The sequence below is a fragment of the Antechinus flavipes genome, chromosome 1, assembly GCF_016432865.1.
Source record: "Antechinus flavipes isolate AdamAnt ecotype Samford, QLD, Australia chromosome 1, AdamAnt_v2, whole genome shotgun sequence".
In the NCBI taxonomy this organism is placed as follows: Eukaryota; Metazoa; Chordata; class Mammalia; order Dasyuromorphia; family Dasyuridae; genus Antechinus; species Antechinus flavipes.
Genome location: NC_067398.1, coordinates 287,119,232 through 287,146,477, shown reverse-complemented (window position 1 = coordinate 287,146,477; position 27,246 = coordinate 287,119,232). Strand labels below are relative to the sequence as shown.

Here is a 27,246-nt window from a genome sequence, read left to right as displayed (position 1 = left end):
GCTGAAGCTTGTGAGATGTTAATGGAGGCAAACTTTCAAACAGAGAAGAAGACTATAGTCAGAACAGGCATTTTTCATAAGTCTTTCATCAGTCTCCTGGATCGGCCCTTTGATGTATTGTCCCACTTAATTACCCTGACTAAAAAAGTCTTACTGGGTCTCTTTTCCTTTTCCTTCCCTGCGAGTTACCAAAAGAACTCCCTTGGGAGGATTTTACTCATGAACAGCTCTAAAGTACAGCTGCTTCTTTGTTTCTTATGATCCATGTTCGGGCGCCACACTATTATTTCATAAGGGTTTATGATGAAAAATGCTATCCATCTCCAGAGAAGGAATTGATAGACTCTGAATCTGATTGAAGCATATTTTTTTAAACTTTATTTTTCTTATGGCTTTTTTTAAGAGGAGGAGTCTATATCAAATTGCTTCTTTTCTCAAGGAAGAGGAATTTGTAACTCAATGTTTTTTTTTAAAGGATGTTAAATTTGCTTTTAAATATAATTGGTAAAAAAGAAAATTTAAAATAAAAAAAGCAAAATTGAATTCTGGAACAAGAGTCAACAAAAAGCCAGAATCAGACATTTGTAAAAACTCGAGACAACTTGGGAGTTTGGAAGAAGAGGTCTATGACAGTCAGGTAAAGCCTGGCCTTCTACAGCTCAGCACAATAGAGCAGCAACACCAGCTGTGGGGCCTTTGACTTTGTGGCAACAATGATAGCAGCTATGAAATGATAAGTGAATCTGAAAACTGGCCAAAAAAAAGAGATTACAGGATACTACTCGGTCACCGTACTCAGTCCTGGACACCACTTGGTATACTACACTAATGATTGCTCAGTTTTAAGTCACAATTCCAGGGCAGAGAAAAGTGCATGTGGTCACAAAGGTAGAGAAAGGAACAGAAGGCCTTCCTGGATAGAGACCAGAACACAGAGCAGTGATCCATATTTCTGCTCAGATCACATCATCTTGAAAGCCCCAATTTTTTAGAATTTCAAAACTAGCTGTGAGAACAAAAGGCAAAAAAGCCAGGACTTTTGGGATAATGATCAGATCATTCCCCACCCCCACACTTCTATCCAAAGATGAGAAGAGCCCAACTCTAACATCAGGTTCAAATCATGAAAAAGGCAGAAAAATGAGCAAAAAAAAAAAAAACCTTCAACCATTAAAAAAAAAAAAGCTACCATAATGACAAGGAAGTTCAGAAACCAAAGATGTGAAAATATCTACAAACAAAGCCTCAAAGATAAAATGCAAATTGGACACAAGCCCAACAAAAACCCAGAAAAGAATTTAACAATTTTAAAAAGCAAACAAAAATGATAGAGGAAAAAGTGAGAAAAAGAAGGACAGAGCCAAGATGGAAGAAAAAAAGCAAAAATTCACCTGAATTTTTCCAACATTCCCTTCCAAGCATCTTTAACTTTTAACGGTGACACTGGAGTGGTGGCTCAAAGAGGGAAGAATATACAAACTCGGATGGGTATAGAAATCTTATCTTACCCTATAAGGAAGCAGGAGGGACAAGAGAAGAAGAAATGTGACACTCATAGAAAGAAGGACAGATTAAGAAAGACAGTAAGTCAGAATTAAAACAGACTTTTTAAAAGGGAGAAGATAAAAGGGGATGGCATATGGGATGAGGAATAGGATGAAGGGAAATAAGTAATAATTATAACTATGAATGTACTCACTCATAGAACAGAAGCAGATAACCAGAACAGATTATAAAATAGAATCCAACAATATTTACTCACAAGAAAAACATTTTGAATAGAGACATAAAGAGAAAATGAAAATAAGGAGCTGGCACAGAATCTATTATACTTCAGCTGAGGTTAAAAAAAAAAGCAGAGATAGAAATCATGATCTCAGACAAATCAAAACAAAAATAGATCTAATTAAAAGGCACAACAAAGAATACTATATTTTGCTAAAAGGGGCCACAGACAAAGAAATAAATTTAGTACTAAACATATATGCAACAAATGGCAGAGCAATCAAATCCTTCTATTTTCTTTATTAAAGCTTTTTATTTTTCAAAACATATGCGTGGACAATTTTTCAACATTAGCCCTTGCAAAACCTTGTGTTCCAATTCCCCCCAGCCCTTGCCCCATGCTCTCCCATAGATGGAAAGTAGTCTAATATATGTTAAACATGGTAGAAATATATGTTAAATCCAATATATAGCATCTAAATTCTTAAAGTTATGGGAGGAAATATGAAAAACAATGCTAGTTGGAGAACTAAACTTTTCCTTTTCATAACTAGATATAAAAAAGTAAAGAAGATGAGTGCAATTTGAAAAGATGTTAGATATGATAAAAAATAAAAAGAAAATATGAAAACGTAAGGGAAGTAACCAAAGTAGTACTTAAAGGAAAATTAATTATCTAAAAAATTACATCAAAAAAATTTAAAAAGTACAGATTGATGAAGTGGGCATGCAATTTAAAAAACTAGAAAAAGAACAAATTAAAGAGTACCTAATCAAATACCAAATGGTATATCCTAAAAAACAAAGGAGAGGTTAATAAAATTAAAAGTAAGAAGGCTATTGAACTAATAGATAAAGCTAGGAGCTAGTTTTATAAAAACAAAATAAAACACCTAGCAAAACAAATAAATCATTTATTAGTTAATTTCATTTTTTAAAAAAGAAAACTAAATTGCCAGGGTCAAAAATGGAAAGGGTAAATTCATCATCAGTGAAGAAAAAAATTCAGGCAATTGTTAGGTGCTATTTTGTCAAATTTTATGCCAATAAAGCCTACAATCTAAGTTAAATAAATATTTATAAAAATATAAATTTCCCAGATAAACAGAAGAGGAAATAGAATACTTAGAAAAATGCTGCATTAAAAATAAAAAAAATTTGAACGTCATAAATTAACCCCTAAGAAAAAAATCTACAGAACAAGAAGGATTTACAAAGTGAATTTTATCAAACATTTAAAGAACAATGAATTCCAATACCCTATTAAAAACTATATGAAAAAGGCAAAAAAGGAGCCCTGCCAAATTCCTTTAAAGACACACATATAATGCTGACAAACTAGGAAGGGCAAAACAGAAAAAGAAAACTACAGACCAATTTCCCTAATGAATATTAATGCAAAAATTTTTAATAAAATGCTGACATGGAGATTACTGCAATGTACCAAAGAACATGCACTATGACTAGGATTTATATTAGGAAATTATAAGCCAACAAAATCACGACAATCTCTAGCTAAGATGACAGGAAAAAATAATGATGAATGTTGGAGGGGATGCGGGAAAACTGGGACACTAATGCATTGTTGGTGGAGTTGTGAACGAATCCAACCATTCTGGAGAGCAATCTGGAATTATGCCCAAAAAATTATCAAAATGTGCATATCCTTTGATCCAGCAGTGTTTCTATTGGGCTTATATCCCAAAGAAATACTAAAGAAGGGAAAGGGACCTGTATGTGCCAAAATGTTTGTAGCAGCCCTGTTTGTAGTGGCTAGAAACTGGAAAATGAATGGATGCCCATCAATTGGAGAATGGCTGGGTAAATTGTGGTATATGAATGTTATGGAATATTATTGTTCTGTAAGAAATGACCAGCAGGATGAATACAGAGAGGCTTGGAGAGACCTACATGAACTGATGCTAAGTGAAATGAGCAGAACCAGGAGATCATTATACACTTCGACAACGATATTGTATGAGGACATATTTTGATGGAAGTGGATTTCTTTGACAAAGAGATCTGAGTTTCAATTGATAAATGACGGACAAAAGCAGCTACACCCAAAGAAAGAACACTGGGAAACGAATGTGAACTATCTGCATTTTTGTTTTTCTTCCCAGATTATTTATACCTTCTGAATCCAATTCTCCCTACGCAACAAGAGAACTGTTCGGTTCTGCAAACATATATTGTATCTAGGATATACTGCAACATATCCAACATATAAAGGACTGCTTGCCATCTAGGGGAGGGGGTGGAGGGAGGGAGGGGAAAAAAAAATCGGAACAGAAATGAGTGTCAATATAATGTAATTATTAAATAAAAAATTAAAAAAAAAAAAAAAGAAAAAAAAATCACGACAATCTCAATAGATGCAGAAAATGCTTCTGACAAAATAAAATATCCATTCCAAAACAAACAAACAAACAAACAAACCACCTATTAGAAAATACAGGGAAAAAATGGCAACTTCCTTAAAGTGCTAAGTATACTACAAGGAAGAGCAAAATCTGTAATAAGGATAAACTTCTCACTAAGATTAGGAGTGATTCAAGGATGCCCATTTAGCACCACCATTATTCAACATACTAGAAATACTAGTTATACAAATAAGAAAAGAAAAAGAAGCTGAAGGGATCAGAATAGCAATGAGGGAAATAAAACTATCACTTTTTGCACACTATTGACAGTATAGTTAGGGAATCCTAGACAATATACTAAAAAATTAATTGAAAAAATTAACAACTTTAGCAAAGATGCAAGATATAAAATAAACCTATATAAATCAACATAATTTCTACATCACCAGAAACTAGAAGGAAGAAATCAAATGAGAAATTTCAATATAAAATAATTTGAGAATCTACCTGCCAATTCAAATCCAGGAACCATATGAACACCAATACTTTCATATAAATAAAGACAGATCTAAACAAGTGAAAATTATTAATTGCTCCTGGGTTGGCTGAGACAATATAATCAAAACAGCAATTCTACCTAAACTAATTTGCTTATTCAGTGCCATACTAATCAAACTACCAAAAAATTATTTTATTTAGCTAAGAAAAAATTTTTTTAAAAATTCATCTGTAACATCCAAAGGTCAAGAATATTAAGGGGTTCAAAGGAAAAAAAAGTGTCAGGGACCCAGAAGTACCAGATTTCAGAAGTATCAGCACAATTCAGTAAAATATTCATTTTAAACAGGATTGCAATAAAATAATATGGATGGCTTATGAAGTTCATTATGAGATTTTATAAAATTTTTAAAATCATGCTATCACACTCCTTTCTTAATTCTAAAACTATAAATACTTAATCTTAATACCATGCATTTAATGAACTTTTAGCTACCAGTTATTCAGTTCTTTATATTTCTAAAATACATTAATAATATATTCCCCACTTCACATATATTCAATAATGATATATTCACTCAGTCCAGGGGCTGATGTGAAAAAAAAAAAAAAACCTCAGGAAATGACAAAGATGGTTTTTCAATTCCCTACTGCATCTATTCATCTTTTTTTTTTTTTCCCTGAGGCAACTGAGGTTAAATGACTTGCCTAGGGTCACATAGCTAGGAAGTGTTAAGTGTCTGAGACCACATTTGAACTCAGGTCTTCCTGACGTCAGGGCTGGTGCTCTATCCAATGCACCATCTAGCTGCCCCTGCATCTATTCATCTTAAAGGCATTTATCTTCTTAAATTTGCCAACTCAAAATGACTAAAATTTTATGAAAGACATTGAAACAATTTCTGATAATGTTAAAAAAAACCTCAAAGAATATTTTCTAATTATAAAAGGACAATTAATAAATACAGTGCTAAGCCTGAGGAAGACATCATCCTGAATTCAAATCTTATCTCATACACTTAGCTCTGTGATCCTGGTCAAGTTACTTAACACTGTTTGCCCCAGATCCTTATTTGTAAAATGGGCTGAACAATGAAATGACAAATCACTCTAATATCTGTGCCAAATAAATCCCAAATGGGGTGAGAAAGAGTTGAACATGCCTAAATCAACCAAACAACAACAACAAAAAATTTTAAACTGCCAGAAAGCAAGAGTCACATAAATATGCTTCCTTACCTCATTTTCTCCACACTAGATTTAGCTGATGTCCCACTAGTTAAGGAAAATCCATTATCACTGTCTGAGGAATCCCCAAACCGTCGAGAAATCCAGTCCCTTAGTGGTCTGTAAAAATAATCATAGCTTTTATCTTTCAATTATTAAAATTATAGCATGGAAAGCTTGTATTTCAAGTACCAAAAACATACCTGATAAATGGAATGGCCATGAAGAACTTATTAGGTGCCAAACCAAGTTTCGACTTTGGGGTCATGTCATTTCTATGGCAGGGCAATTTTTCAATTGAGAACCAATCAATATTCTGAAAGAGTAAAAAAAATCCCTTCTGTTAATAAATTAGAACTGAGACTGAAAAAAATATCACTGCCAAAGATAAGAGCATGCATGGCTAGAGTTTGCTAATTTTTATGTACAAGTAATCCAGCACCCTTTGTACTTTTTAAAAATTACTCTGTATGAACAAAATTGACCCTAGTATAGTGTAAAAACCATATACATGTTTTCACTGTTATATACCCGAATCTCTCTTCTGGTTTTTGGGTTGAATTTTGTATCCTTTGGAATTCCTGGGATGATGTACAAACGAGCTAGTTGGTCATTGATTCTCAGTTCAATATAATCATCTTTACAAATATAGTCTCTGATATCAAAACCAGTTTCTTCAAAGACCTAAAAATTAAAACAATTAGAAATATTTTAATTCAATTGTAAAATATTGTATAAATCCATTGGTTCATTCATGTAAATTAATTACTTCATTTATACACATAATATTATGAAATATGCAGATGTTTTTAATAAATAATTTTCACTTTATTCTCCAATTTATACTTGGAACTGTGGATTTTTGGTGATTGAATCACAATAATACTTTCTAGCATTGTTCAACCAGTGTGCAAATATACTCTAAAGACACATTATGAATTCACTAGGAGCTTATTATAAAATATCCAGATAATGCTTTTAATAAAAGTTTTTACTTCATCCTCAAAAATATAAGGAATGGGGGAATGAGGGGATGGAGGGGACAACTAGGAAGGGGTGCAGAGTACACTGGTCCTGAAGTCAGGAATACTTGAACTGAATTCAGGAATACCTGACTTCAAATTCAGGCTTAGACACCTAACACTTCCTAGCTGTGTGACCCTGGGCAAGTCACTTAATCTTAACTGCCTTACCCTAAAATGAAAAAAAAAAAAAATTAGTAAAAAACAAATTATATTTGGAACTGTGGATTTATGGTGCTCGAGTAAGGATATGTTTAAATAAGGCTTTCTAATATTGTCTACTTAACTTGCAAATATATTTTAAAGACACATCATGAGTTCACTAGGAGGTAGAACTTTCCTCAAAATTTGAGTTATCACTTTCTCTTTACATGGACTGCAGCAGAAGCCATTATTATGGTTATCTATTCACTCTAGGGGCAGGTAGGTGGTGCAAGGGTCAGAGTGGTAGGCCTGGAGTCAAGAAGACATGAGTTCAAATAAGGTTTTGTATACTTATTACCTATGTGACCTTGGGCAAGTCATTTAATCCTATTTGCCTCAGTTTCTTCATACAATACATTTGCTTGTATTTTTTTCATTCTTTTGACTTGTTTGATTGATTCTTGCAGTCTTATAGTTACTGGCTTTCACTTGCCCTATTCTAATTTTTAAGTAATTATTTTCTTCATTGAACTTTTGTACCTCTTTTTGTATTGGGCCAATTCTACTTTTTAAAGTGGTGTTTTCTTTAGTGAACTTTTATATATCTTTTTCCATTTTTTTGTGCTGTTTTTACCAACCTGTTGACTCTCATGATTCTCTTTCATAAATTAAATTTCTTTCCCCAATTTTTCTTAAACTTCTCTTACTTGATTTTTAAAGTCCTTTTAAGCTCTTCCATGGGGACTTTTTGGACCTGAAACCAATTCATATTTCTCTTAAGGCTTCAGTTCAGTTCAGATGTTTTGATACTGTTGTCCTCTTTTGAGTTTTTGTTTTAATCTTCCTTGTCACCATAGTAGCATTCTTTGGTCAAGGTTCTTTGTATTTTTTTTAAATACATTTTCCTATTTCATGACTTTTAAAGTTGAGCCCTCCTCCTTGGATACAGGGGGGCAACATCCCAAGATTCTTGCTCCAAGAGCCAGGGGGCCTGTTCACTGACTTGCTGAGCCAGGGGCCTACAGGTCTGATAGCTCACCTGTTATGCTGGGATCACCTATCCTAGTTGCTCCTGATCTACTAGGATCTTTGGGATTGTCAGCTAACCTTCTGCACCAGCCCAGACGTCTGCCCAGCCTGCCCACTAAATTGCTATGCCAAATCTAGAGGCCTCACAGCTGACTCACTGTGCTACTAGTCTATTGAGCCAGAAGCATAAGGCCTTGATCTGTGATGGGGCTATCTGACTCCACTGACTTCCCCTGATACCACCAACACTATACTGTACTCCCCCCTTTACCCATGTGAAGTACAGTCCTTTCCTTCAGTCCTTCTAAGTTAATTTGAATGGAAACTTTTAATTCTAGGCATTTTCTTTAGGTATGGCCCATGAATGAAAGAACTTTCCCATTTTATCTCTGCCTAATAGATTTCTTTAGATTAGATCTTCTACAGGGAACCTTTCCCAATGATTCTTAACACTAATGCCTCCCTCTCTTTATTATTTCCTATTTGCTCCATCTATAACTTATTTGTGTGTATTTTGTGTGAGTGCCTGGTAGATAAAAAGCACTTAATAAATACTTATTGACTGATAATAAAAGAAGGATAAAAAAAGTAAAAACGTAAAAAAAGCAGAAATGAAAAACTTCTATCAACCAGACTACAACAAAAACGGGAATTAATACTGGAACTTTGCACAAGACATACCACAAACAGAAACAAAGTAATAATATTTTAAATAATGAATGAATCAAAAAACAACTCATAGAAATAACAGATAAGTTTTATATATAAACATATGTGTATATAATAAAAAGGTTAGTGAGAAAATAATTAAATACCAATTGAAGAATATACAACTTAATCCTCAGGAATTCATTGATGAAAGAGCTAATCAGAGCAATAATAAAGTCATTAAAGATAATAATAACAATAACAATGACATACTCTATCAAAATCTGAGGTAAATAGATAAAGCAAGCCTTAGGGGAAAATTTATGTCTTTAAACACTTTCATTAACAAAAGGGGAAAGTATGTCAATTAGACATACAAGGAAAAAACCAGAAACACTAAAAAAAAAAAAAAAAAAAAAAATCCAAATACCAAAATGGAAATTCTGAAAAATCAAAAAAAAAAAAATTTATTTATCAAATAAAGTCAAAGCAAAAAAAAAAAAGTACTTAATAAGTACAACTAGGAATTATTTTTAAAAGACTAATAAAAAAAGATAATTTACTAGTTAATTTCATTCTTAAAAGTAAGAAATCAAATTACCACTACTGAAAATTGAAATAGAAATGGAGAATTTTCAACAAATTATGAAGAAATAAAAAATATCATTAGTATTTATTTTAGAACCTACAGGGTGACATTCTAAATAAAAAAAACAAAAACATAAAATACTCAAATTAACTGAAAAAAAGAAAGACAATTTAAATGATTCAATCTCAGAAAAAGAATTTGAATAAGCTATGAATTAAGTCCCCCAAAAATGAACTCAAGAACTAGATGAGTTACAAGGAAATGCTATCAAACTTTTAAATAACAATTGCAATATTAAATAAACCAGGGGAAAAATTTTGAAAAGAAAGTTTCCTACAAAATTCCTTCTCTGACACAATATGATCCTAATATCCAAAACTAGGAGAGAAAAAACAAAGCAAAGAATAGCCCATCCCTGATGAATATCAAAGAAATAAGTACCAACCAATATTTCTAACAAACATCACAAAAATATTAAATAAAATATTGGCAAAGAGACTACAGTAATGTACCAAAAAACACAATAAACTAACACCTGATTAGATATATGTTCAATTTGAAAAAAATCTATCAATAAAACATTGCTGTTTGGTCATTTGAGTCATGTCTGATTCTTTATTATATCTTTTGAAGTTTTTTTTTTTTTTTTTTTTTGCAGAGATGCTGAAATGATTTGCCATTTCTTTTTCCAGATCATTTAACAAATAGAATTAAGTGACTTGCCCACGGTCACACCACAGCTAGTAAGTGTCTGAGTCCAGATTTGAACTCACAAAGATGGAACTGACTTCAAGCTCATGATAAGAGTAAGGAATTTGTTATTTATCTTTCAGATCTATGGATAAGAGAATGTATAAGCAACAAAGAAAGAGAGGATCACAAAAGATAAAATGGAAGATTCTGATAATACAAAAACTATAAGGTTTTGCTTAAAGAAAGCCAATATAGTTGAAAAATAGAAGAGAAATAATTACCTAAGGGGAAAAAAATCTTTGCTACTAATTTCTCCCTGTGGAAAACCTAAATTGAAAATACATAAGCAATTGGGAAATGTATGTGAGAAAACATCAGAAGGCAAACATACAAATAGACTGCTATATTCTGGAAGAAATGATAAAGGAATTATTCAGATCACTAAAATGAAAAGAAAAAATTGGTTATAATAGCCCAATAATACCATTTACCAGCATACCAACTTACCTCTCTTGCAGCACAGTCATGTGGAGCTTCTTCTTTATTTACTTTTCCCTTTGGAAATCCCCAGCCTGATTTTGCTAGATAACCTTGAACCAATAATACCTCAAAAAATAAAAGCAAAACACAAATAAATATAATTTGTTGAAATTCATATAAGAAATGTCTAATTTCTGTATTTAATATTGTTCCTGAAACAGTAATTACTTGACAATACTTTGTGATTGATTCACTACAAGGAAAATAAAACATCCTCAAATAAAACAATTGAATTGTTTGGGATTTTTCTATCAATTAAGATGTCATCAGAAAGATCTGAAATGGAATTCAATTATTTCCCTAAATATAAAGTTAAACTACCAATCACCAGTGAAGTGAAAGGGTAATTTGTCTTTATTTTTGATTCCTCAGCATTTGTTACTTAGTCCCAATGAACCAAACTACCAAAATCAGGAAACCACTACTAAACCAAAAATTGGGGTAGGGAGAGGGAAGAAGAAAAATATAATACAGGATTTCACTCTCTTTGTAGAATCCAATACTATTATTTTAAAGCCTCAATTCAAAACAATAATATAAAACACATATATTTAATTAAGCCAAAAAGTTACCCAAATTAAATGTTAGTTCATTTAAAATAGTCCATATGATTCCAATAGACATGGGAAAGAAAATGCCATCTTTTACCTTTTTTTGATTTTGTTTGCTTTTTCTCTCTCATGGTTTCTTCCTTTTTCACAATATGACAAATATGGAAATAAGTTTAAAATGATTATACCTGTATAATTTATATGAAATTGCTTGATGACTTGGAAAGTGTGAAAGGGAGGGAACTGAAAAAATTGTTTTGAATTGAGGCTTTAAAATAATAGTATTGGATTCTACAAAGAGAGTGAAATCCTGTATTATATTTTTCTTCTTCCCTCTCCCTACCCCAATTTTTGGTTTAGTAGTGGTTTCCTGATTTTGGTAGTTTGGTTCATTGGGACTAAGTAACAAATGCTGAGGAATCAAAAATAAAGACAAATTACCCTTTTTTTCATTGAGGGAGCTCAAAATCTTACAAAAAAATGAATGGTGAAAACTATCTTTACTTGTAATTGGAAAAATAAAATACTCTTGAGAAAAGAAAAAAAGAAAAGGAAAAAATATTGTATATGTCATCTCGACTCTTAATTTTACTCACATTTTCAAGTGTTTCGTCAAGAATAATTGCACCATATGTTGGTACTCCCATTTTATATTCCTTCCATTCATCTAAAACTTTTTGCACATCTTCACCTTGAGGCAGTAAAAAAGGACAATGACTGAAGAGTAGAAGCAATGTCAAGGAAGCCAATTAGTTAAATATATATGATATATAATACATATATATACACACACACACACAGTATATAGACAAAAGAAATAAAACCATTCACATGAAATATATATTTTTTAATCCTATGAAATAAACTTAAAAAAGCCTGACTCTTGGATATATCATGGTTAGTTTTTTATATTTATTTTTTCCTTAAGATAAACTATAATCAAAAACAATATCAAGGATATATATAATTGGAAGTGAACACACAATAGATGCCCTAGTATATCTTAGTTACTAATAGAATAAGAAAGGCTATGAAAGAATTAATGTAGGTATTGTATATCCTGCTAGCTTGCTAAAATATTCAACCACTTTTTCATTGAATCTCTTAAGATTTTCGATATATATCACCTAAAAGAGTTTTATTACTTAATTACCCATTCTGATTCCCTCAATATCTTTTTCTTCTCTTAATGATATTGCTAGGATTTCTAATATAATATTGAATTATATTAATGATAATAGGCATCCTTGTTTTACTCCTGATCTTATATAAAAGGCTTATCACCATTTATAAATAATAACTGCTGACAACCGACGTAGATATTTATCATTTTAAAGAAAAATCAACTTTTGCAACTATGCTTTCATGTGTTTTTAATAGGAATGAACATCTTAAAATAAATTATTAGAATTTTGTATATTACCAACAAAACCCTGCCAGAAGAGATAGTAAGATATACCCCATATAAAATTTAGATTATGTAAAATACTAGGAAGTGTATCTGCGAATACAGGAACTACATAAATAAGCTTATAAAACACTTTTTATAGAAATTAAGATTTATACAACTGAAGAAATGTTCATGTTCATGGGTGACAATTCTGCCTAAACTAATCTACTTATTCAATGTCATCCAAATTAAAGTATGAAAAAATTATTCTTCTGAGCTAGGAAAAAAAATAAAATTCATTTGGTAGAACAAAAGGTCAAGAATATGAAAGGACTTAATGAAAAAATAAAGGAAGAAGATTTAGCAGTACTAATTTTTTTTTTTTTTTTTTTTGCGCTGAGGCAATTGGGGTTAAGTGACTGGCCCAGGGTCACACAGCTAGGAAGTGTTAAGTGGCAAGGCTAGATTTGAACTCAAATCCTCCTGACTTCAGGGCTGGCGCTCTATCCACTATGCCACCTAGCTGCCCCTAGCAGTACGAAATCTTAAACTAAATTACAAGGCAATAATTATAAAAACTATCTGGTTCTGGCTAAGAAAGGTAGATCAATGGAACAGAATAAATATACAATACACAGTAGTAAATTATATACAATATTATTGACCTTGTATTTGGCAAATGTAGAAATTTATGTTTCTGGGATAAGAATATGCTATTTGGTTTAAAAAAAAATCGGTTAAAAAAAACAGAAAGCAGTCTGATAGAAATTGGATATAGAACCATATCTTACACCATTTATCAAGATATAGTCAAAAAGGATACATGACCTATATAGAAAGATATATATTATAAAAATCTAGAATATGGGATATATTACTTATCAGATTTAAAGAGAGAATTATGAATGAACAAGAGATAGAGAACATTATGAGATATAAAATAGGCAACTTATTACACTAAATTTTAAAAGGTTTTATAAATAATGTAGCCAAAATTAGAAGGAAAGCAGAAAAGGTTGGGGAAATTCCTATATACACTTTCTTAGACAAAGGGTCTCATATCTCAAATACATAGAGAATTTTTGTCAGATTTCTAAAAATATCAGTAATTCCTCAAAGGATATGAACAGGCAGTTTCTTGATGAAATCAAAGCTACAAATAGCCACATTAAAAATGCTCTTAATCATTACTGATTTGAGAATTCAAATTAAAACCACTTTATACCAATCAGATTAGATAACATGCCAGAAAAGTAAAATGACAAATGTTGGAGAAGATGTGGGAAAATTGGGACATTAATGGAGCTGTGAACTGATCCAAACATTCTGAAGAACAATGTAGAATTACACCCAGAGTTACAAAACTGTATATAATCTTTAATCCAGCAATAACACTATTAGTTGTTTACCAAGAAAATCAGGGAAAAAAATAAAAGAACCTATATCGTCTAAAATATCTGTATTAGCTCTGTTTGTGGTAGCAAAGAAGTAGAAATAGAGGGAATGCCCACTACTTGGGGAAAAGCTGAACAAGTTGTGGTCTATAGTAGTGATGAAATACTACCATGCTGTAAAAAATAAGCTGCAGAAGATGATTCTGATTTGATATCAGAGTAGGTCAGAAAATTCTAAGCTCTCGGTATCTCCCCCACAAACAAGACAAAATTACACTTCAGAGTGAACAGAGTGGTAAAAAAACAAAAAAGAGTTGGGGCAGAACAATGTTCTTTCTGAGACAATCAGGGAAGATCCAGATACCAGGACAGGATAACCCTTGAGTTACCTGGGTTGGAAAGTAGCTTCAAGCCCCAGCCATAAGAACTTTCATTTTCCAGAGTATAGGGAGCCAGGCATCTATATAGGGAAAACTGAAGGCACTTCAGCTGATAAGGAATGCCAGTTCCAGCTGTATTCTTGCATGTCTCTATCACATTACAGAAGCAACGAGAAGGAACACTGCTGGCTATTACAGGAAGGTAGAGTTATCAGTTTGGGGTTCTAAGGCACAGAGAGGAAAACCTAAGGCCAGAGGTACAACACTTCCCCACCACACATCAAAAAGTTGATTATACTAACAGGCAATAAAGGAAAAAGAAGCCAACATAAAAAGTTACTTTGGGAATAGGGAAAAATCTGGGTTCATTTTCAGAGGATATTGAAGTTTAAAAAATATAAAAGAAAAACCTCTTGTACCCCAAAAGATTAAATTTTTTTTTTTACTAAAAAAGAATTCCTAGAAGAACTCAAAAAGACTTTTAAAATCACATGACACTGAAGGGAAAAAAACAACAACAAAGAACTATCCAAGAAAAACAAGATTATGAAAAGACAGCCAACTAGAAAAGAAGATTCATAGTTATAAAGGAAAAAATGACTCTAATAATAAAACAAAATATGAAGAATGAAAAACTAGAAAAGAATGTGAGAAATCCCATGAGAAAAACAACAGTTCTAGAAAACAGATCAAGAAGAGAAAACATAAGAATAATTATACTACCTGAAAGCTAAAACCAAAAATAGACTCAGGATACAGTAATAAAAAATAAAGAAAAGTCCTTAAAGTATTAGTATAAGACAAAATAAAAAATTTTTAAAAAGAAATCTACCAGTCACCACTTGAAATAAATCTTACAAGGAAAACCTACAGAAACATTATTGTTAAATTTCAAAACCCAGAGATCAATGAGAAAATTTAAAATTCTTCAGGCAAAAATATAAAAACAATTCAAATAAACTGGAACCACAATCAGAACCATAAGACCTATAAAAGATTACAATAAAAGACTACAGGTCTTGGAATATTATATATCAAAGATGAGGGTTGCGACTGAAAAGATAATATCTAGCAAAATTAAGTATAGTATTGAATGAAAAAAAAAAAAAAACTAACAACCTAAATATTCAGTGAACTGCCAGCTTTTCAGGATTTTGTTGCAAATAAACCTCAACTTTATGGAAAATTTAACACCTAAGAGTCAACATCAAAGAATTATGTTATATATTTCTGCCATGTTAAACTTATATTAGGCTATTTGCCATCTAAGGGAGGGAGTAGGGGAAAGGGAGGGAATTGGAACACAAGATTTTGCAAGGGTTAATGTTGAAGAATTATCCATACACATTTTGTTTTTGTTTTTGTTTTGCTTTTTGCTGAGGCAATTGGGGTTAAGTGATTTGCCCAGTCACACAGCTAAGAAGTGTTAAGTGTCTGAGACCAGATTTGAACTCAGGTCCTCCTCACCTTCAGGGCTGGTGCTCCATCCACTGCAGCACCTAGCTGCCCCCATACATGTTTTGAAAATAAAAAGCTTTAATAAAAAAAAAAGTTATATACACGATATGAAAACCAAGAATTGACACAGAGAAATTACACAGGAGAGGAAGACTGGTAGTCCTAAAATCCTTCTCACATCAGGAATGAATTAAAAAAAATCTCTCACTGCACACACACACACACACACACACACACACACACCTAGAAGTATATAAAATTTTCCAAAATTTATAAAGAAATAAGAGGGGGAGGGATAGGTTAATGGAAATGGGATAAAGTATGTAAATTACTGGCAAAAGGGATAAAGAAGGAGGGAAAGGATTGGAGGAGAGAATAAGGAAGGGATCCTTGAGATGGAGGGAGGTTAAATAACAGCAAGGCAAGCTAAAGGCTAGAAGTAAAATAGAAGAGTTAGCAGAAATAGGAAACAAGAAATACACAAAATTTATTAGGAGTAGTAGTCATAGACCTCTGACAAAAATCAAAGTTTAAAAAGATTCAAATAAAAGAGAGAAATCTACATTACATGTCAACCATATTTATACAGTTTTAGATGTATGCTTGTGTATGCATGTATACATCAACACATCCATGCTATAGATAAACTTGGGGAAGACAGGGAGGGAGAAAAGAGGGGGGGAAAAAGGATAAAGTATGGACAGTTCTAAATACAATGTCTTCTATTGTTCAATATGCTTTCTTGCAATAAAAATTTATTGTTACATATTTTGAATTCTCTTATGTCCTGTTGTGTACATGACAATTCTTTTTCTATTTTGGGTTATTTTTTGTTTAGCATTTAAATTGATTTTAGAAAAATATAGAAAGATTGCAGGGAGTAATAAAAAGTGAAATGACCAGAACCAAGAGAACAATTAACAGCAATAATGTTATTCAAAAAATAATTATGAACCCCCAAGTTATTCTGATTACTATAAATACTCAAATCAAGATACCATCCATCTACAGAGAAAGAATTAACAGAAATACACATGGTATAGTACATGTATAAACATATTTATAAATCTCTCTCAAACAGTGACTTTCTATAGGGTGTGATGGAGAAGGACAAAGGGACAAAGACAAAATGGAACATAAAATGTGACCAAAAAAAATTTAATTTAAAAAAAGTTTAATGTATACCTTCTTGTCATAGGAATTCTTAATCTTTTTTGTGTCTTGGAACCCTTATCGCAATATGGTGTACAATACAAAATACACAGGAATACAAATGAAAATAATTATATTGAAATGTAATTATCAATTTTAAAGTTAACAGATCCAAAGTTGAAAACTTCTGCTCTATGAGAAAATATGGACCAGAAAATGCATCAGAGAAGCAGCTAGGGAGAAGTGATATTCTGTATTACTAGATGGAAGATCTACACTGATAAATACACAGCTCTTTCAAATTTTCCAATTATCTTTTGTCCCAGAAGACTCTAAATTAACAGGTTATTAACTTCTGTAATTACAATGTAGCAACAAAGTAACAGATTCTATAATGACAAATTTAGCTTCAGACCCCCATGAAGATATTCTGAAATTTATTTAAGATAAAAAGTATCCCTTTAGACATGAGGGTACAAATGTAGGAAAAAAAAATTCAAAGTTCTGCAGTTGGAAAAATTCCAAGCAAGTCTCAGAAGGTCAACCCAACCCATCACCTGACAGAGTTAAGTTAAGGTACAATACTAACAGCAAAGTCCTAGCAAAATAAATGAATCTTCAAATCACTATTGATCAGAAAAATGCAAATTCAGACAACTCTGAGATAACACTACCCACCTCTCAGATTGGCTAAGATGACAGGAAAAGATAATGACCAATGTTGGAGGGAATATGGGAAAACTGGGACACTGGTACATTGTTGGTGGAACTGTGATTGGATACAACTATTCTGGAGAATAGTTTGGAACTATGTTCAAAAAGTTAGCAAACTGTGCATACCCCTTGATCCAGCAAAGTTTCTACAGGGATTAGATCCCAAACAGATCTTAAAGGAGGGAAAGGGATTCACGTGTGCAAAAATGTTTGTGGCAGCTCTCTTTGTACTGGCAAGAACCTGGAAATTGCCCATCAATTGGAGAATGGCTGAATAAATTATAGTATATGAATGCTATGTTCTGTAAGAAATGATCAGCAGGATGATTTAAGCGGCCTGGAGAGACCTATATGAACTGATGCAAAGTGAAATGAGCAAAACCACATCATTATACATGGCAACAAGATGACTATATGATAATCAATTATGATGGATGTGGCTCTCTTCAACATTGAGATGATTCAAACCAGTTTCACATGTGCAGTGATAAAAAGAACCATTTACACCCAGAGAGAGACAAATGGGAACAGAGGGTGGAACACAACACAGCATTCTAACTCTTCCAACTTTTCCCCTTCTTCCCCCCACCCCCGTGTTAAATATTATATATATAATATACATATATATATATATATACACACACACACATACATACACACACACACACACACACATTTATACAGTTATTTTGCTACACAAGAAAAATTGGATTTAGAAAGAAAGTAAAAATAATCTTAGAAGAAAAACAAAAATGCAAGCAAACTATAACAGAAAGAAGTGGAAATGCTATGTTGTGGTCCACACTCATTACCCAGTGTTCTTTTGCTAGATGTAGTTGCTTCTGTTCATTATTGATCAATTGGAACTGATTTGGATCCTCTCATTGTTGAAGATAGCCACTTCTATCAGAACCGATCCTCATACAATACAGTTGTTGAAGTGTATAATGACCTCCTGATTCTGCTCATTTCACTTAGCATCAGTTCATGTAAGTCTCTTCAAGTCTCTCTGTATTCATCCTGCTGGTTGTTTCTTACAAAACAATAGTATTCTATAGCATTCATATACCATAATTTATTCACCCATTCTCCAATTGAAGGGCATCCATTTAATTTCCAGTTTCTACCCACAACAAAAAAGCTTGCCACAAACATTTTTACATATATAGATCCCTTTCCCTTCTTTAATATCTCTTTAGGATATAAGCCCAGTAGTAACACTGCTAGATCAAAGGGTATGCAGTTTGATAACTTTTTGAGTATAGTTCCAAATTGCTCTCCAGAATGGTGGGATCTGTTCTGCATCAGTGTCCTAGTATTCCCACATCCCCTCTAACATTCATCATGATTTTTTCCTGTCATCTCAGCCAATCTGACAGTTGTGTAGTGATATTTTTGGAACAGGTTTTTATATGAATAAAATTGGTTTCAATTTCTTCATCCAAAAATTGTTCATATTCTTTGACCACCTATCAACTGGAGAATGGCTTGATTTCTTATAAATTAAGAGTCAATTCTCCATATATTTTAGAAATGGGGCTTTTATCAGAATCTTTGGATGTAAAAATGTTTTCCCTATTTATTATTTCCCTTCTAATATTGTCTGCATTAGTTTTGTTTGTACAAAAACTTTTTAACTTAATATAATAAAATTATCTATTTTGTGATCAATAATGATCTCTAGTTCTTCTTTGGTCATAAATTCCTTCCTCCTCCACAGATCTGAGAGCTAAACTATCCTATATTCTTTTGATTTGTTTATATCAATCTTTATGCCTAGATCATGGACCCATTTTGACCTTATCTTGGCTTATGGTATTAAGTGTGGGTCAATGCCCAGTTTCTGCTACACTAGTTTCCAATTTTCCCAGCTTTTTTTTTTTTTTTTTAAATCAAATAGTGAATTCTTATCCCAAAAGCTGGGTCTTTGGGTTTGTCAAACACTAGATTGTTATAGTGATTGACTACTTTGTCCTAGGACCCAAACCTATTCCACTGATCAACTACTCCGTTTCTTAGCCAATACCAAATGGTTTTGGTAACTGCTGCTTTATAATATAATTTTAGATCTGGTACAGCTAGGCCACCTTCATTTGATTTGTTTTTCCATTAATTCCCTTGATATTCTTAACTTTTTGTTCTTCCAGATAAATTTTGTTATTTTTTCTAAATCAGTAAGATAGTTTCTTGGGAGTCTGACTGGCATAGCACTAAATAGATTAGTTTAGGTAGTATTGTCATCTTTATTATATTCATGGGACCTAACCAAGAGCATTTGATATTTTTCCAGTTATTTAAATCTGACTTTGTGTGGAGAGCGTTTTGTGGTTTTGCTCATATACTTCCTGACTTTGCCTTGGGAGATAGATTCCCAAATATTTTATACTATTGACAGTTATTTTAAATGGAATTTCTCTTTGTATCTCTTGCTGTTGGATTTTGTTAGGATGCTGATGATTTATGTGGATTTATTTTGTATCCTACAACTTTGCTAAAGTTGTGGATTATGTCAAAAAGCTTTTTAGTAGAATCTATGAGGTTATCTAAGTATATCAACATATATCTGCAAAGAGTGATAATTTGGTTTTCTCATTACCCATTCTAATTCCTTTAATATCTTTTTGCCAAAGCTAACATTTCTAATATAATATGGAAAAGTAATGGTGATAGTGGGCAACCTTGTTTCACTCTTGATCTTACTGGGAATGGTTCCAGTTTATCCCCATTACATATGAGGCTTACTGGTGGTTTTAAATAGATCCTACTATTTTAAGGAAAAGTCCATTTATTCCTATACATTCAAGTGTTTTTAATAGGAATGGATGTTGGATTTTATCAAATGCTTTTTGTGCACCTACTGAGATGATCATATGGTTTTTGTTAATTTGGTTATTATAGTCAATTATGCTAATAGTTTTCCTAATATTGAACCAGCCCTGCATTCCTGGTATAAATCCTACATGGTCATGGTGTATTATCTTGGGGATGATTTTCTATAATCTCTTTACTAATATTTTATTTAAGATTTTTGCATCAATATTCATTAAGGAGATTGGTCTATAATTTTCTGTTTTCAGCCTACCTGGTTTAGGTGTCAGTACCATGTCTGTGTCATAAAAAAATTTGGTAGGACTCCTTCAATTCCTATTTTTTTCAAATAGTTTATATACAATTGGAATTAAAAATTCTTTAAATGTTTGGTAGAATTCACATGTAAATCCATCTGTTCCTGGGGATTTTTTCTTAGGGAGTTGATTAATAGCTTGTTTTATTTCTTTTTCTAAAATGGGACTATTTAACCTATTTACTTCTTCCTCTGTTAATCTGGACAACCTATATTTTTGAAGGTATTCATCCATTTCATTTAAGTTAGCAAATTTATTGGCATAAAGTTGGGTAAAGTAACTCCTCAGTAATGCTCTAATTTCCTCTCTATTATTGTAAAGTTCTCCTTTTTCCTTTTTAAGACTAACAATTTGATTTTCTTCTTTCCTTTTTTCTAATCAAATTTACCAAGGGTTTATCTATTTTGTTGTTTTTTTCACAGAAGCAACTCTTAGTTTTCTTTATTAATTCAATAGTTTTTTTTTAAACTTTCAATTTTATTGATCTCTCCTTTTATTTTTAGAATTTCAAGTTTAGTGTTTGATGGGGGGTTTTAATTTGCTCTTTCTCTAGCTTTTTTAATTGCAAGCCTAATTCACTGATTTTCTCTTTCTCTATTTTATGCAAGTAGGCCTCTAGATATATAAAATTTCCCCTTATACTACTTTATCTACATCCTACATTTTGTTATGTTGTCTCATTATCATTCTCTTTGGCGGAATTATTGTGTCTATGATTTATTATTTCACCCATTTATTCTTTAGGATGAGATTATTTAGTGTTCAATTACTTTTTTGGTCTATTTCCCCTGGCTTTTTATTAAATGTAATTTTTATTGCATCGTGATCTAAAAAGGATGCATTTACTATTTCTGCCTTTATGCATTTGAATTTGAGGTCTTTATGTCCCAATATATGGTCGATTTTTGTATAGGTTGCATGAACTGCTGAGAAGAAAGTGTATTCCTTTCTGTCTTCATTCAGTTTTCTCCAAAGATCTATCACACCTAACTTTTCTAGTGTTCTAGTTACATCTTTAACTTCTTTCTTACTTATTTTGTGGTTTGATTTATCTAATTCTGAGAGTGCAAAGATCTACAGTTTTGCTGTCTTCTTGCAGTTCTCTCCTTTAGGAATTCAGATGCTACACCACTTGGTGCATATATGTTTAATATTGATGTTGCTTCATTATCTATGCTATCCTTTAGCAAGATATCCTTATCTCTTAATTAAATCAATTTTCTTTTTACTTTTGCTTGATCTGAGATCAGCATGGTTACCCCTAAATTTTGATTTCACTTGAAGTATAGTAGGTTCTGCTCAAGCCTTCTACCTTTATTCTGTATCATCCTGCTTCAAGTGTGTTTTCTGTAAGCATCATAATGTAGGATTCTGGCTATTAATCCAGTCTGCTCTCCACCTCCATTTTATGGGGGAGTTTACTCCATTCACATTTATGGTTAAAACTACTAATTCTGCATTTCCTGCCATCTTGTTATCCCCAGATTACGCTTTTCTCTTTCCTTTCCCCCTTTCCCCCTTCCCAATATTAAACTTATAAGCACCACTTGCTTCATGCAGCCTTCCCTCTTTAGACTCCTTCCCTCCCCTTTTCTTAAACCTTTCCCTTACAATTTCTGTATTCCTTTCTACTTAACTACCCCTTCCCTTTTTTGTTTTTCCCCTCCCATTTTTCAATGAGATGGGAGAAATTTCTCTGTAAACCGAACATGTCTAATATTTTCTCTCTGAGCGAATTCTGATGAGAGTAAGATTAACACTATGTTCATCTCCCTCCCCTCTTTCCCTCAGATATAATAAATAGGTTTCCTTTACCTCTTTGTGAGATGTAGTACCTCCACTTTTCCCTTTTTCTGGTACAATTTCCTTTCTACCTCTCGATCCTTTTTCATATTATACAGTAAAACCAAATTATACATGTACTCCTTATGTATACCCATAAGAGAAATACAGTTCTCAAGAGTTCTTTTTACCTTTTTATGCTTCTTTGAGTCTTATATTTGGAGGTCAAACATTTTGTTTAGCTCTGGTTTTTTTCATCAGAAATAAATGGAGTCACTTATTTCATTGAATGTCCAGCTTCTTCCCTGAAAGATAATTCTGGATTTGGCCGGATAAGTTATTCTTGGCTGCATACCAAGTTCCTTCGCCTTTCAGAATATCAGATTCTAGGCCCTTCGATCCTTTAATGTGGATGCTGCTATTTCCTGAGTAATCCTTATTGTGATTCCTCTATATTTGAACTGTTTTTTTTTTTTTTTTTCTGGCTGTTTGCAGTATTTTTTCCTTGATCTGATAGTTCTGGAATTTAGCCACAATATTTCTTGGAGTTTTAATTTTGGGGTCTCTTTCAGTAGGTGATCCATGATGAATTCTTTCAATGTCTATTTTTACCTTCTGACTCTATGACATCTGGGCAGTTCTCGTTGATGATTTCCTGAAAAATAGTGTGTAGGCTCTTTTTTTCATCATGATTTTTAGGGAGTCCAATAATCATTAGATTATCTCTCCGAGATCTATTTTCCAGGTCTGTTGTTTTCCCAAATAGGTATTTAACTTTTTTTCCATTTCATTTTTTTGGTATAGCTTGACTGATTCTTGGTATCTCCTTGAGTTATTCATTTCCATTTGTTCAATTCTGGTTTTTAATGAATTATTTTCTTCTTTTAATTTTTTATTTCTTTTTGCATTTGTCCAATTGAGTTTTTAAATGAGTTGTTTTGTTCTATGGAATTTTTTTCCATTTCGCCAATTTTATTTTTTAAGGAGTTATTTTCTTTTTCTAATTCACAATTTCTGTTTTTCAGGGAGTTTTCTTTTTTCACTATCTTTTAATGAGTTATATGCCTTATCCAAGCCCTCTTGCTAAGCTTCCCTTTCCTTTCCCCATTTTTCTTCTAGCTCTCTTTTAAAATCCTTTTAAATTTCTTTTATGAGAGCCTTATGAGAGACAAACTGTTTAGTCTCCTCAGGGTTTGAAATCTGCTCCCTTTCAGTATAGAAGCTATCTCTGGTTAGCGCCTGCTTTGCCTTTTTACTCATAAAACAAACAAACAAACAAAAAAATGCTGCAGTCTGCTCATGGGATATGGGGGTATTTCCAAGCTGCATCTATAGACAACAGGAAGTGGCAGTGAAGGGGCAGTGGGATGGCAGTGGCTGTGCTGGGATTAGTGGTTGCACACTGAGATTAGGAGTTGCCTGCTGAGATCATGCCAGTCCCTCCCAGTATTGGGGGGGTATGGCCAGGTACTGAGAGACTCTAGTGCTTTGGGTTATAGTGTTTACCCTCTGTGTTTATATCTTCTCTGCTAATCTACTGGCTGCTGCCAGGGCACAGTAGCCAAAACTGTGTCTACTAGTGGAGACCACATCCTGCCCTCCTCAGTCTGCTCAGCGTGAGCTGTTCTCTGTGCTCTTACTGCCCATCTGCCCGAGTCTGTGCCTGGCCTAACTCCATTCTGTCCCCACATGCAAGCAAAAACAGATCTTTTTCTGGCGAATTTTGAGATTATCTTCTGTTGGTAATGTGTTGTACTCCCAATATTTGTGGGTTCTTCTGATAGTCAAGCACTAATTCAGAGGCCGAGTTTCGTAAAACAGTTCGAGGGTAGAGGATAACTCAGAAAGACGTGTGTGTCCTCTCTGCCATCTTGGCTCTGCCCCCCAACATTACACATACACACACACACACACACACACACACACACACACACACACACCCCACTAAGGAATTTTAGCTTTATAGTTATTGACTACCAACAGAATTGTCCTAGAACATTTTAAAATATAGGCAGAAACAAATAGAATATTACAGGAAATTTATATCTAGGCATATTCACATGCCCACATTTATATCAAGTGACAGATTAAAAAATACTGGGTTAAAAGAACAATTACAAATCAAATTGTGAAACAACAATACTTCTTTCCTTTTTTATTAACCAATATTAACTGTTAACTGGTTTTTGAAGAATGTATGGGAGAAGAAAAGGGAAAAGGTTAAGAAGTATCTGTTTTATGAAAATAAAATTCACACAAAAAATTTTTATATTAAAATAAATGTTTAAAGAACCAACCCCACAAAAAGACTAAAATCATTCTCTGACTGAGAAAAATCTGCTTAGTGTCATCAAGTCATGATCAAAACTTTTCTGAGACTATGACTATTAATAGATAATGAAGATTATTAACTATCAATTACTAATAACTCTTTCTTACTAACTATTAGTTCTACCTGGTGTTCTTGTTCCAATCTAATTTGCACTTTATCAAAAGAGAAATCTTTCTGAAACAATGATTTGCTCATAAACTCTCTTTATTTGCATGCTCAATGCTGAACACAGGGCCTGGCATATAATAGATACTTAAAAACTTTAAATGACTACCTATCTGATTCATAGCAAATAAAATTCAAACTCTTTAGTCTAGTATTTAGGAACCATCTACAATAAGATTTCAATCTATCTTTCCAGGTTCACATTCCATACCATATTTTACTTTGCCACCAAATAATTAAATATACCTTGAACTTTCTTATTCCTAACCTTTTGCTCAAGTATTCTTTCTGAAATGTTCTTTTTGCTAAATTAATAGCTATCTCATTTCCTGTTTTCTCTGAATAGTACAATTTAAAGTAAAATCTTCTCATCTGAACTCTTTAAAGCATATTTGGCAATTAATCATATGCTATAGCTTCAGACTGCTCCTTTATTTTGTCTTGAACTATTTAGTTTTTTTACTGTTTAAAATATGTGTTTATATCTAATCTTCACAACTACTGTAAATCAAACAATTTACAATTGATAGCAGGAACCAAGCAGGACAGGACACAGTAACTTGCTTGGTGGGTAGTATGCTATTCAAGTCATTTTTGACTTGACCAAGTTAAATGAAAAAACGTTTCTGATGAGTTCTTCATCTAACTAACGATGGCAGTATGATTAAAGTAAACTTTGTAAAATACATTTGTATCAACAGAAATATGGATAGAGAATGAATCTATGATTCATTCAATGCCTGGATAAAGAAAAATTTCAAACAACAGGAAAAACAGACAAAGGCAGATAAGTTCATAGGCCAACTTTAACTGTTCAAAAAAAAAAAAAGGGAAAAATGTTTTCTTAAAAAAATAAGTTTCAAGACAAGTTTCTTAAAGACTTATTTTTTTTCTTCTTCTCTTAAAGATAAGCTGATGTTTTGGGTAGGTTATAATCCTTATATACAAGATAAGGAAGAAAACTTTAGTGTTAACAACATTTTACTAACAAGAATAAAAAAATGATAATTATACTAATTTTAAAAAAGGATATCAGCTTTAGCAAAGTCTCTTATCCCACACTGAGGTAATCCTGGTGTGTTCTGCATGTAGAAATCCAAATAAAACCAATGGGCAAGTTCAATCTGAAAACATACTCGTATAGCGTTGTCTCTTTCCTCGCTGGGGATATGCAAAATAAATCGGCTGACAAAACAGAAACAAAAACAAGGAAAAAATTACATTAACAAATAGCAATATAGAGAAAAGAAATGCATTCATCAGCCTAGAAATAGGACCAATAATGCTGAAAGACATAAAAGGGTTAACCAAAGACTTACTAATACAGAAGTAGTCTTTGTCATAAAAGAAAGATGTACTCCTCAGGAAATCCTAGTGTCATTGTCTGGGAAGAGGTAGTCAGAAAAAGAAGGTGCTATTATTTACCATATCATTACATCAAGTTCAGATAAAAAGGTAAATACTCATTTTAAAAGAAAAAAAATCAAAATAATTATAGAAAGAAATACTGGTAAAAAAAAATTAAAAATGTGACTCTAAAATAGTCCAAATTCTACTAAAATAAATAATACTTACCACTAACTCCACTTGTACAGCTACATTTCCAAGAATACAGAATAAGTTCACATTTATAAACTGAAATAGCATCATAAAACTACCTGCACAACCTATCATAAATTTGTATCATATATACAAATAAGCTTGTAACTTGACCAAAATATAACTAAGTTGGTATATAATATATTAAAAGAAAAATATTTAGCAAACATTTTCTTATTTATTAATAATTTTAGATTTCACCTCAAATCTAGCAAACTGACAAAAAGATGGTAAAAGACAGGAACTGCTTATTAGAAAACAAGTTCATGAATATGAGTGGAGACATGAATTGGTTCCCTTATAGAAAACAATCTGAAGTCATAACGGAAAAATGACCTTTGTATGGAATGGAGAGATGAAAAACTTATAGTAATGTGTGCATTTTTTTCTATATTTTCATTATTCCTGTGTTTCCCTATGACCTACATAAGTACAAGATGTGCAGGCCTATATTTACTTAAATCTTGAGTTAGTTACGGGGATATTTACTTAACCTAAGTTGGTGGCATTTATCAGTGTTTGTCTATTTATTTAGGCTATTAGCTTGACCACAGTGGGCTCCATTATCTAAAGCCTGAAGATCTAAGCCAGAAACCTTCCATTTCAATATCTCCGGATAGCAACAACCAATTAGATGCTACTCCCCTCCCCCATGCTCTCTTACTTGTGATGTAATCTCTTGTAACAAAATCTATAAGAGTTGTGTATATTCACTGATTCTTGGGC

General features: G+C 32.4%; 1 protein-coding gene across 1 annotated transcript in view; it reads right to left on the bottom strand.

Moving 5' to 3' along the window:
- The window catches only part of DCP2 (decapping mRNA 2), a 72,223-nt gene that overhangs the window by 32,950 nt on the left and 12,027 nt on the right, over positions 1-27,246 (bottom strand). Inside the window, exons 2-7 of the mRNA XM_051962177.1 lie at positions 25,955-26,106; positions 11,626-11,753; positions 10,446-10,544; positions 6,345-6,497; positions 6,017-6,129; positions 5,826-5,933 (exon numbers count right to left, since the gene is read on the bottom strand). Coding sequence (XP_051818137.1) covers positions 5,826-5,933; positions 6,017-6,129; positions 6,345-6,497; positions 10,446-10,544; positions 11,626-11,753; positions 25,955-26,106 — 753 coding nt within the window. The remainder of the gene's footprint in view (positions 1-5,825; positions 5,934-6,016; positions 6,130-6,344; positions 6,498-10,445; positions 10,545-11,625; positions 11,754-25,954; positions 26,107-27,246) is intronic.